This window comes from Gobius niger (assembly GCF_951799975.1).
Source record: "Gobius niger genome assembly, contig: SCAFFOLD_184, whole genome shotgun sequence".
Taxonomy (NCBI): Eukaryota; Metazoa; Chordata; class Actinopteri; order Gobiiformes; family Gobiidae; genus Gobius; species Gobius niger.
This window is the reverse complement of record NW_027639132.1, coordinates 25,193-36,411: the sequence shown is the minus strand read 5'-3', so window position 1 is coordinate 36,411 and position 11,219 is coordinate 25,193. Positions and strand designations below refer to the sequence as shown.

The 11,219-nt window shown below is 45.0% G+C and overlaps 1 protein-coding gene across 1 annotated transcript; it reads left to right on the top strand.

Annotated features, from left to right (window-relative positions):
* Window positions 1-2,076: 2,076 nt before the first annotated feature.
* Window positions 2,077-6,815, top strand: LOC306982846 (partitioning defective 6 homolog beta-like; the record flags this gene model as incomplete). The annotated part of the gene is made up of 3 exons (XM_079583296.1): window positions 2,077-2,314; window positions 4,331-4,510; window positions 6,381-6,815. Coding segments are annotated over 3 exons (829 nt in total), but the record flags the coding sequence as incomplete, so codon positions are not given.
* Window positions 6,816-11,219: the final 4,404 nt, after the last annotated feature.

Genomic DNA, 11,219 nt, shown 5'->3' with positions numbered 1-11,219 from the left:
CCGCGATGCTAATGTTAGCGTTAGCCTCAAACACAGACGTTCTCGATGCTAATGTTAGCGTTAGCCTCAAACACAGAGACGTCCTCCATGCTAATGTTAGCGTTAGCCTCAAACACAGAGACGTCCACCATGCTAGTGTTAGCGTTAGCCTCAAACACAGAGACGTCCTCGATGCTAATGTTAGCGTTAGCCTCAAACACAGAGACGTCCTCGATGCTAATGTTAGCGTTAGCCTCAAACACAGAGACGTCCACCATGCTAGTGTTAGCGTTAGCCTCAAACACAGAGACGTCCTCGATGCTAATGTTAGCGTTAGCCTATAACACAGAGACGTCCTCCATGCTAATGTTAGCGTTAGCCTCAAACACAGACGTCCTCCATGCTAATGTTAGCGTTAGCCTCAAACACAGAGACATCCTCGATGCTAATGTTAGCGTTAGCCTCAAACACAGACGTCCTCCATGCTAATGTTAGCGTTAGCCTCAAACACAGAGACATCCTCGATGCTTATGTTAGCGTTAGCCTCAAACGCAGAGACGTCCTCGATGCTAATGTTAGCGTTAGCCTCAAACACAGAGACGTCCTCCATGCTAATGTTAGCGTTAGCCTCAAACACAGAGACGTCCTCGATGCTAATGTTAGCGTTAGCCTCAAACACAGAGACGTCCTCGATGCTAATGTTAGCGTTAGCCTTAAACATAGAGACGTTCTCGATGCTAATGTTAGCATTAGCCTCAAACACAGAGACGTCCTCGATGCTTATGTTAGCGTTAGCCTCAAACGCAGAGACGTCCTCGATGCTAATGTTAGCGTTAGCCTCAAACACAGAGACGTCCTCCATGCTAATGTTAGCGTTAGCCTCAAACACAGAGACGTCCTCCATGCTCATGTTAGCGTTAGCCTCAAACACAGAGACGTCCTCGATGCTAATGTTAGCATTAGCCTCAAACACAGAGACGTCCTCCATGCTAATGTTAGCGTTAGCCTCAAACACAGAGACGTCCTCGATGCTAATGTTAGCGTTAGCCTCAAACACAGAGACGTCCTCCATGCTCATGTTAGCGTTAGCCTCAAACACAGAGACGTCCTCCATGCTAATGTTAGCGTTAGCCTCAAACACAGAGACGTCCTCGATGCTAATGTTAGTGTTAGCCTCAAACACAGAGACGTCCTCCATGCTAATGTTAGCGTTAGCCTCAAACGCAGAGACGTCCTCGATGCTAATGTTAGCGTTAGCCTCAAACACAGAGACGTCCACCATGCTAATGTTAGCGTTAGCCTCAAACACAGAGACGTCCACCATGCTAATGTTAGCGTTAGCCTCAAACACAGAGACGTCCTCGATGCTAATGTTAGCGTTAGCCTCAAACACAGAGACGTCCTCGATGCTAATGTTAGTGTTAGCCTCAAACACAGAGACGTCCTCGATGCTAATGTTAGTGTTAGCCTCAAACACAGAGACGTCCGCCATGCTAATGTTAGCGTTAGCCTCAAACACAGAGACGTCCTCGATGCTAATGTTAGCGTTAGCCTCAAACACAGAGACGTCCTCCATGCTAATGTTAGCGTTAGCCTCAAACACAGAGACGTCCTCCATGTTAATGTTAGCGTTAGCCTCAAACACAGAGACGTCCTCCATGCTAATGTTAGCGTTAGCCTCAAACACAGAGACGTCCTCCATGCTAATGTTAGCGTTAGCCTCAAACACAGAGACGTCCTCGATGCTAATGTTAGCGTTAGCCTCAAACACAGAGACGTCCTCCATGCTAATGTTAGCGTTAGCCTCAAACACAGAGACGTCCTCAATGCTAATGTTAGCGTTAGCCTTAAACACAGAGACGTCCTCCATGCTAATGTTAGCGTTAGCCTCAAACACAGAGACGTCCTCCATGCTAATGTTAGCGTTAGCCTCAAACGCAGAGACGTCCTCAATGCTAATGTTAGCGTTAGCCTCAAACACAGAGACGTCCTCCATGCTAATGTTAGCGTTGGCCTCAAAGACAGAGACGTCCTCCATGCTAATGTTAGCGTTAGCCTCAAACACAGAGACGTCCTCCATGCTAATGTTAGCGTTAGGCACTTTGAGTTATTTATTTTAACTTTTTTTAAATCCTCCCCCTCTCTCTCCTCAGAGGAAGCAGACTCCTCCCCCCTGGGCTCCGCCTCCCGGAGGAAGAACCCTGTCTTGGCGGCGGTGCTGCTGCGTCCGGACGCGTCGCGGAGGAAACCGGCCGTGGTCATCAGCCTCCCCCGAGACTTCAGACCCGTGTCCTCCATCATCGACGTGGACATCCTCCCGGAGACGCACCGCCGGGTAAAACATCCGCTTTGTAGGGCTTAGCTTTCAAATGAGCGCCACTCTATAGGCTGTGAGCTCCAGTCCAGAAGCTTTAACCTCTTAACTCCCACCTGAACATGTTTCTCCTGTTCTCCAACTTCTCCAAATCTAAAAGCTTCTTCAAAATAGCCAAAAACGAGAAAAAAATCCAGCAAAAAAGTGACAAAAATCCAGCAAAAAAAAGACAAAAATTCAGCAAAAAATGACAAAAATCCAACCAAAAAAATGACAAAAATCCAGCAAAAAATGACAAAAATTCAGCAAAAAATGACAAAAATCCAGCAAAAAAAGACAAAAATCCAGCAAAAAAAAGACAAAAAAACAGCAAAAAAAAGACAAAAATCCAGCAAAAAAAAGACAAAAAAACAGCAAAAAATGACAAAAATCCAGCAAAAAATGACAAAAATTCAGCAAAAAATGACAAAAATCCAGCAAAAACTGACAAAATTCATCAAAAAAAATACAAAAATCCAACAAAAAAAAGACAAAAATCCAACAAAAAAAGACAAAAATCCAGCAAAAAATGACAAAAATCCAGCAAAAAAATGACAAAAAAACAGCAAAAAGTGACAAAAATCCAACAAAAAAAATGACAAAAATCCAGCAAAAAATGACAAAAATTCAGCAAAAAGTGACAAAAATTCATCAAAAAAAAAAAAAAATCCAACAAAAAAAAGACAAAAATCCAACAAAAAAAGACAAAAATCCAGCAAAAAAAGACAAAAATCCAGCAAAAAATGACAAAAATCCAACAAAAAAATGACAAAAATCCAGCAAAAAAATGACAAAAATCCAGCAAAAAAATGACAAAAATCCATCAAAAAAAGACAAAAATCCAGCAAAAAAATGACAAAAATCCATCAAAAATGTGACAAAAATCCAGCAAAAAAAAGACAAAAATCCAACAAAAATGTGACAAAAATCCAGCAAAATAATGACAAAAATCCATCAAAAAAGTGACAAAAATCCAACAAAAAAGTGACAAAAATCCAGCAAAAAAAAGACAAAAATCCAGCAAAAAAATGACAAAAATCCAGCAAAAAAATGACAAAAATCCATCAAAAAAGTGACAAAAATCCAACAAAAAAGTGACAAAAATCCAGCAAAAAAGTGACAAAAATCCAGCAAAAAAATGACAAAAATCCAGCAAAAAAATGACAAAAATCCAACAAAAAAGTGACAAAAATCCAGCAAAAAAATGACAAAAATCCAGCAAAAAAAAGACAAAAATCCAACAAAAAAGTGACAAAAATCCATCAAAAAAGTGACAAAAATCCAGCAAAAAAATGACAAAAATCCATCAAAAAAGTGACAAAAATCCAGCAAAAAAGTGACAAAAATCCAACAAAAAAGTGACAAAAATCCATCAAAAAAGTGACAAAAATCCAACAAAAAAGTGACAAAAATCCATCAAAAAAGTGACAAAAATCCAGCAAAAAAGTGACAAAAATCCAACAAAAAAGTGACAAAAATCCAGCAAAAAAATGACAAAAATCCAACAAAAAAGTGACAAAAATCCAGCAAAAAAATGACAAAAATCCAGCAAAAAAAAGACAAAAATCCAACAAAAAAGTGACAAAAATCCATCAAAAAAGTGACAAAAATCCAGCAAAAAAGTGACAAAAATCCAGCAAAAAAGTGACAAAAATCCAGCAAAAAAGTGACAAAAATCCAGCAAAAAAATGACAAAAATCCAGCAAAAAAGTGACAAAAATCCATCAAAAAAAAGACAAAAATCCAGCAAAAAAGCACAAAAACACATAAGGGGAATAAAACGTGACGACAATTGGCAGAGGAGAGAATGCAGTTGGTTTTGGCGGGTGGTATATATATATATATATATATATATATATATATATAAGAGGTTAAGAGGTTAAGTTTAAGGTCATTTGAAGAAAACAAATACCAAAGTGCTGCCTCATCTCACCATAAGATGCCCTGTTGTTCCCACTGCTGCCTGCAGGGGGCGTCCCTAACTCTGCTCTCCTCCAGGTGCGTCTGTACAAACACGGGCAGGAGAAACCTCTGGGCTTCTACATCCGCGACGGCTCCAGCGTCCGGGTCACGCCCCAGGGTTTGGAGAAGGTCCCGGGAATCTTCATCTCCCGCATGGTGCCCGGCGGCCTGGCAGAAGGAACCGGGCTGCTGGCGGTCAACGACGAGGTGCTGGAGGTGGGTACGAGGAGGAGGAGGTGGGTACGAGGAGGAGGAGGAGGGTACGAGGAGGAGGAGGGGGCGGAGCTAATATTTACTGTTTTTATGTTTTTCATGTGAATCGAAAACTGGGAAATGGATCAAATGTGAACCTGTTTTTCTGTCTTTTCTCTTTCTGAGCGACGACTTGACCCGACCCGACCCGACCCGACCGACCCGGCACGACCGACCCGACCCGACCCGACCCGACCGACTCGACCCGACCCGACCCGACTCGACCAGACCCGACCAGACCCGACCCGACTCGACCAGACCGACCCGACCCGACCGACCCGACCCGACCCGACCCGACCCGACCCGACCGACTCGACCCGACCCGACCCGACTCGACCAGACCCGACCCGACCCGACCCGACCCGACCCGACCCGACCGACTCGACCCGACCCGACCCGACTCGACCAGACCCGACCAGACCCGACCCGACTCGACCAGACCCGACCAGACTCGACCCGACCCGACCGACCCGACCCGACTCGACCCGACCCGACCCGACTCGACCCGACCCGACCGACCCGACCGACCCGACCCGACCGACCCGACCCGACCCGACCGACCCGACCCGACCCGACCCGACCCGACCCGACCCGACCCGACCCGACCCGACCCGACCCGACCCGACCGACCCGACCCGACCCGACCCGACCGACTCGACCCGACCCGACCCGACCCGACCCGACCCGACCCGACCCGACCGACCCGACCCGACCCGACCCGACTCGACTCGACCCGACCCGACCCGACCCGACCCGACCCGACCCGACCCGACCCGACCCGACCCGACCCGACCCGACCCGACCCGACCGACTCGACCCGACCCGACCCGACCCGACCCGACCCGACCCGACCGACCCGACCCGACCCGACCCGACCCGACCCGACCCGACCCGACCCGACCCGACCCGACCCGACCCGACCCGACCCGACCGACTCGACCCGACCCGACCCGACCCGACCCGACCCGACCCGACCCGACCCGACCCGACCCGACCCGACCCGACCGACCCGACCGACCCGACCCGACCCGACCCGACCCGACCCGACCCGACCCGACCGACCCGACCGACCCGACCCGACCCGACCCGACCCGACCCGACCGACTCGACCCGACCCGACCCGACCCGACCCGACCCGACCGACTCGACCCGACCGACCCGACCCGACCGACCCGACCCGACCCGACCCGACCGACCCGACCGACCCGACCGACCGACCCGACCGACCCGACCCGACCAGACCCGACCCGACCCGACCGACCCGACCGACCCGACTCGACTCGACCCGACCCGACCCGACCCGACCCGACCGACCCGACCGACCCGACCGACCCGACCCGACCGACCCGACCCGACCGACCCGACCGACCGACTCGACCCGACCCGACCCGACCCGACCCGACCGACCCGACCGACCCGACCCGACCCGACCCGACCCGACCCGACCCGACCCGACCGACCCGACCCGACCCGACCCGACCGACCCGACCCGACCGACCCGACCCGACCCGACCCGACCCGACCGACCCGAACCGACCCGACCCGACCCGACCGACCCGACCCGACCCGACCCGACCGACCCGACCCGACCGACCCGACCGACCCGACCCGACCAGACCCGAACCGACCGACCCGACCGACCCGACCGACCCGACCCGACCCGACCCGACCGACCCGACCCGACCGACCCGACCGACCCGACCCGACCAGACCCGAACCGACCGACCCGACCGACCCGACCCGACCGACCCGACCCGACCGACCCGACCCGACCGACCCGAGGGAGGAGCTAAGTTTAAATCATGACATCATTGTGAGGGTCACGTGTCTCCAGGTGAACGGCATCGAGGTCGGGGGGAAGTCTCTGGACCAGGTGACCGACATGATGATCGCCAACAGCCACAACCTGATCATCACCGTCAAACCGGCCAATCAGAGGAACAACGTGGTGCGGAGCCGCGAGGCTAACCCCGCCCACATCCTGCAGAACTTCCCCGAGGGCGAGGACAGCGAGGAGGAGGAGGAGGAGGACGTGGTCATCGAGGCGGGCGGGGCCCCCCGGTACGAGCCGCACCTCGACCTGCGGCGCCACGGCAACGGCTCGCTGTCCGCCAGCCTGGGCAGCCTGTCCGACGCCGCGGGCAGCCGGGGCAGCTTACCGAGCGCTGTGGCGGATGTGGCGGAGAGCAGCCCGCCCCCGGAGAGGAGGAGCCTGGAGGAGGACGGGACGGTCATCACGCTCTGAGTCACTGAGGGGCGGGGCTTATGCGTCACGAACACTTTTAGAAACATCAATAACGCTCGCTCTGGCCGTCAGTTTAAGCTCCGCCTCCTGTGATGATGTCATCAGGTCCAGCTCTTTTTAATGATCACTTTATGTCCTTCACACACTCTCAGAGCTCCTGTAAGATTCACTACATAGACTCTCATTTAACCCTTTAGAGTCCAGAGCCTCTCACTGTAGCCCCGCCCCCTCACTGTAGCCCCGCCCCCTCACTGTAGCCCCGCCCCCTCACAGACTGTGACCTCATAATGACTGAAGAAAAGCACAATAAAGACTTTAATCATTCCTCTGTAAACGCTCAGGGCCATGACCTCCATCCTGAGCAGATGTGGTGGAGGCAGATGTGGTGGAGCGTTTGACCCAGGTTATTGCAGATGTTCTGAGATGTTTCAACACATCTGTATTTCAGGTCTTTGGCTGAACGTGAGTCTCGTCCTAAGGGCAATTTGACTTCCTTATTTCAAGCAAGATTTACCTGAAAACCAGTGATACGATACTGGAAGAAATACGATATCGAGTATCGGCGACCGATATCCGATACTGAACCGATACCAGCTTCGGCTCTCAACGCCTGGACCTGCTGCAGATCATTGTAAAGGGGAGGGCCAGGGGAATCAGTATGCTAACGCTAGCGGGAGCTGACGCTAATGCTAACGCTAGCGGGAGCTGACGCTAATGCTAACACTAGCGGGAGCTGACGCTAATGCTAACGCTAACACTAGCGGGAGCTGACGCTAATGCTAACGCTAACGCTAGCGGGAGCTGACGCTAATGCTAACGCTAACGCTAGCGGGAGCTGACGCTAATGCTAACGCTAACGCTAGCGGGAGATGACGCTAATGCTAACGCTAATGCTAACGAAGACGAGTCTGGGACAGAAACTCTGATAAAGAAGTCACATGTTTGAACGGTCAGATCACTGTGTGACCTTCAGAAGAAAGTCTCCTGGTATCGGTAAATATCGGATATCGGCAGATACTCAAATCCCAGTATCGGTATTGGGAGCTAAAAAGCTTGATCGGTGCATCTGAACTTCAAACCGGTCTGAAACGTGATCAAACAGAAACAGCTGTAAATGAGCTGCTTCATCTTTACTTTTGTAGAGCGAGAGTCGCGTCACTGTAAACCAGATGCCCTCCCAGATCCTCCTGTGAGGAAGACCTGACCTCCTGTGAGGAAGGGCATCTGGCCTGACCCTTCAGCTCCTTCACTCCTTCAGTATTTCTCGGTCCTGAATCTTTCTGTCAATTATAAAGTGATTTAACTCTTTAATCCTGATGATATTTATTGTTTTCATGTTTTTCATGTGAATCGAAACAAAAACTGGGAAATGGATCAAATGTGAACCTGTTGTTTTCTTTCTGAGCCACAAAGTGAATCCCGAAAATCCTGAGCTTCTGATGTTGTCGAGTCTCAGAGCGAGTCCGTCTTCAGGCCGGACTCCGAGTCTGAGTCCGAGTCCGAGTCCGAGTCCGAGTCCGAGTCCGAGTCCCCCAGAATCACTCCTGTAGAAGGAAACCCCGGTTCCTCCAGATGTTCCCTGATGATTCCTGAATGTTCACATGTCAGAGTCTAATGTGAGCTCAGATACAGCTGCTCTGAGAAGGTCTCAGGTCTGTGATGAAGTGCAGAGAGCTGCAGCTCAGGTGGGGGAAACTGGACGGATGGACTTCATGGATGTGACCATTCAGAAATCATCAGGAAACTTCTGAAGGTTTCACTAAAAGGAAAGGGGGGAGTACTTTACTTCACTTCACTTTACTTCACTTCACTTCACTTCACTTCACTTCACTTCACTTCACTTCACTTCACTTCACTTCACTTTACTTTACTTTACTTTACTTTACTTTACTTTACTTTACATTACTTTACTTTACTTTACTTTACATTACTTTACTTTACTTTACTTTACTTTACTTTACTTTATTTACTTTACTTTACTTTACTTTACTTTACTTTACTTCACTTTATTTTACTTTACTTTACTTTACTTTACTTTACTTTACTTTACTTTATTTTACTTTACTTTACTTTACTTTACTTTACTTTACTTTATTTTACTTTACTTTACTTTACTTTACTTTACTTTACTTTTTACTTTACTTTACTTTACTTTACTTTACTTTTTACTTTACTTTACTTTACATTACTTTACTTTACTTTACTTTACTTTACTTTACTTTACTTTACTTTACTTTACATTACTTTACTTTACTTTACTTTATTTTACTTTACTTTACTTTACTTTACTTTACTTTACTTTACTTTACTTTACTTTACTTTACTTTACTTTACTTTACTTTACTTTACTTTACTTTCTACTTTACTTTACTTTACATTACTTTACTTTACTTTACTTTACTTTATTTTACTTTACTTTACTTTACTTTACATTACTTTACTTTACTTTACTTTACTTTACTTTACTTTACTTTACTTTACTTTACTTTACTTTTTACTTTACTTTACATTACTTTACTTTACTTTACATTACTTTACTTTACTTTACTTTACTTTACTTTACTTTACATTACTTTACTTTACTTTACTTTACTTTTTACTTTACTTTACATTACTTTACTTTACATTACTTTACTTTACTTTACTTTACTTTACTTTACATTACTTTACATTACTTTACTTCACTTTACTTTACTTTACTTTACTTTACTTTACTTTACTTTACTTTACTTTACTTTACTTTACTGTCGCGGTGGATCCGAACATTTCACATTATTTATTGTCCTTCGTTTTCACACTGTAATTTATTCCGTTTTCTTTGTACGAGTTTTATTTTTCTAAATGTTTCCGGTACGTCTGACTCTCACAGATGTGTTTCCGGTACGTCTGACTCTTACAGATGTGTTTCCGGTACGTCTGACTCTTACAGATGTGTTTCCGGTACGTCTGACTCTCACAGATGTGTTTCCGGTACGTCTGACTCTCACAGATGTGTTTCCGGTACGTCTGACTCTCACAGATGTGTTTCCGGTACGTCTGACTCTCACAGATGTGTTTCCGGTACGTCTGACTCTCACAGATGTGTTTCCGGTACGTCTGACTCTCACAGATGTGTTTCCGGTACGTCTGACTCTCACAGATGTGTTTTTTCCGGTACGTCTGACTCTTATAGATTTGTAATGAAGAGTATTTTCTTATGAAGAGGCACATTTTATAAACGCTCTGTAGAAACGTTTGTAACAGAACTTTAAATAAACGTATCCTGTGATTCAAACTGTCCCTTTAATCCCTGAGTTTCCTCTGAACGACGCCTTTAAAGTCGCACGGATCGAACACGAGGCTCCAGGTCTTCTTCAGGGGGGGGGGGGGTTCCACAAGGCTCCATCTTAGGCCCTCTGTTATTCACACACGTCAGACATGAAAACACAAGTAACTTTGTTTTCCTCAGATCAACTAGAATTTAAAAAATATTTCTATTTGATAAATATCAGAGGAACGAGAGAGAGAGTTTTCTACATGTTTTTCTTTACTTTTTACAAAACCAAAAGTTCACAAACATGTCATTGATATTTAGTAGCATTTCATTTAAACTGTATATTTTAAACAGTATATTTTAAAGTGTATATTTTAAACTGTATATTTTAAACAGTATATTTTAAAGCGTATATTTTAAAGTGTATATTTTAAACAGTATATTTTAAAGTGTATATTTTAAACTGTATATTTTAAACAGTATATTTTAAAGCGTATATTTTAAAGTGTATATTTTAAAGTGTATATTTTAAAGTGTATATTTTAAAGTGTATATTTTAAACAGTATATTTTAAAGTGTATATTTTAAACTGTATATTTTAAACAGCATATTTTAAACAGTATATTTTAAAGTGTATATTTTAAACAGTATATTTTAAACTATATATTTTAAAGTGTATATTTTAAAGTGTATATTTTAAACTATATTTTAAAGTGTATATTTTAAGCTATATTTTAAACTATATTTTAAAGTGTATATTTTAAGCTATATTTTAAAGTGTATATTTTAAACAGTATATTTTAAAGTGTATATTTTAAACAGTATATTTTAAAGTGTATATTTTAAAGTGTATATTTTAAAGTGTATATTTTAAACTCTACATTATAAAGTGTATATTTTAAAGTGTATATTTTAAAGTGTATATTTTAAAGTGTATATTTTAAAGTGTATATTTTAAACTCTACATTATAAAGTGTATATTTTAAAGTGTATATTTTAAAGTGTATATTTTAAACTCTACATTATAAAGTGTATATTTTAAAGTGTATATTTTAAACTCTACATTTTAAAGTGTATATTTTAAACTCTACATTTTAAAGTGTATATTTTAAACTGTATATTTTAAACTGTATATTTTTGGATTTCCTTCCACAAACTTCTCCAGAGTTGATTGT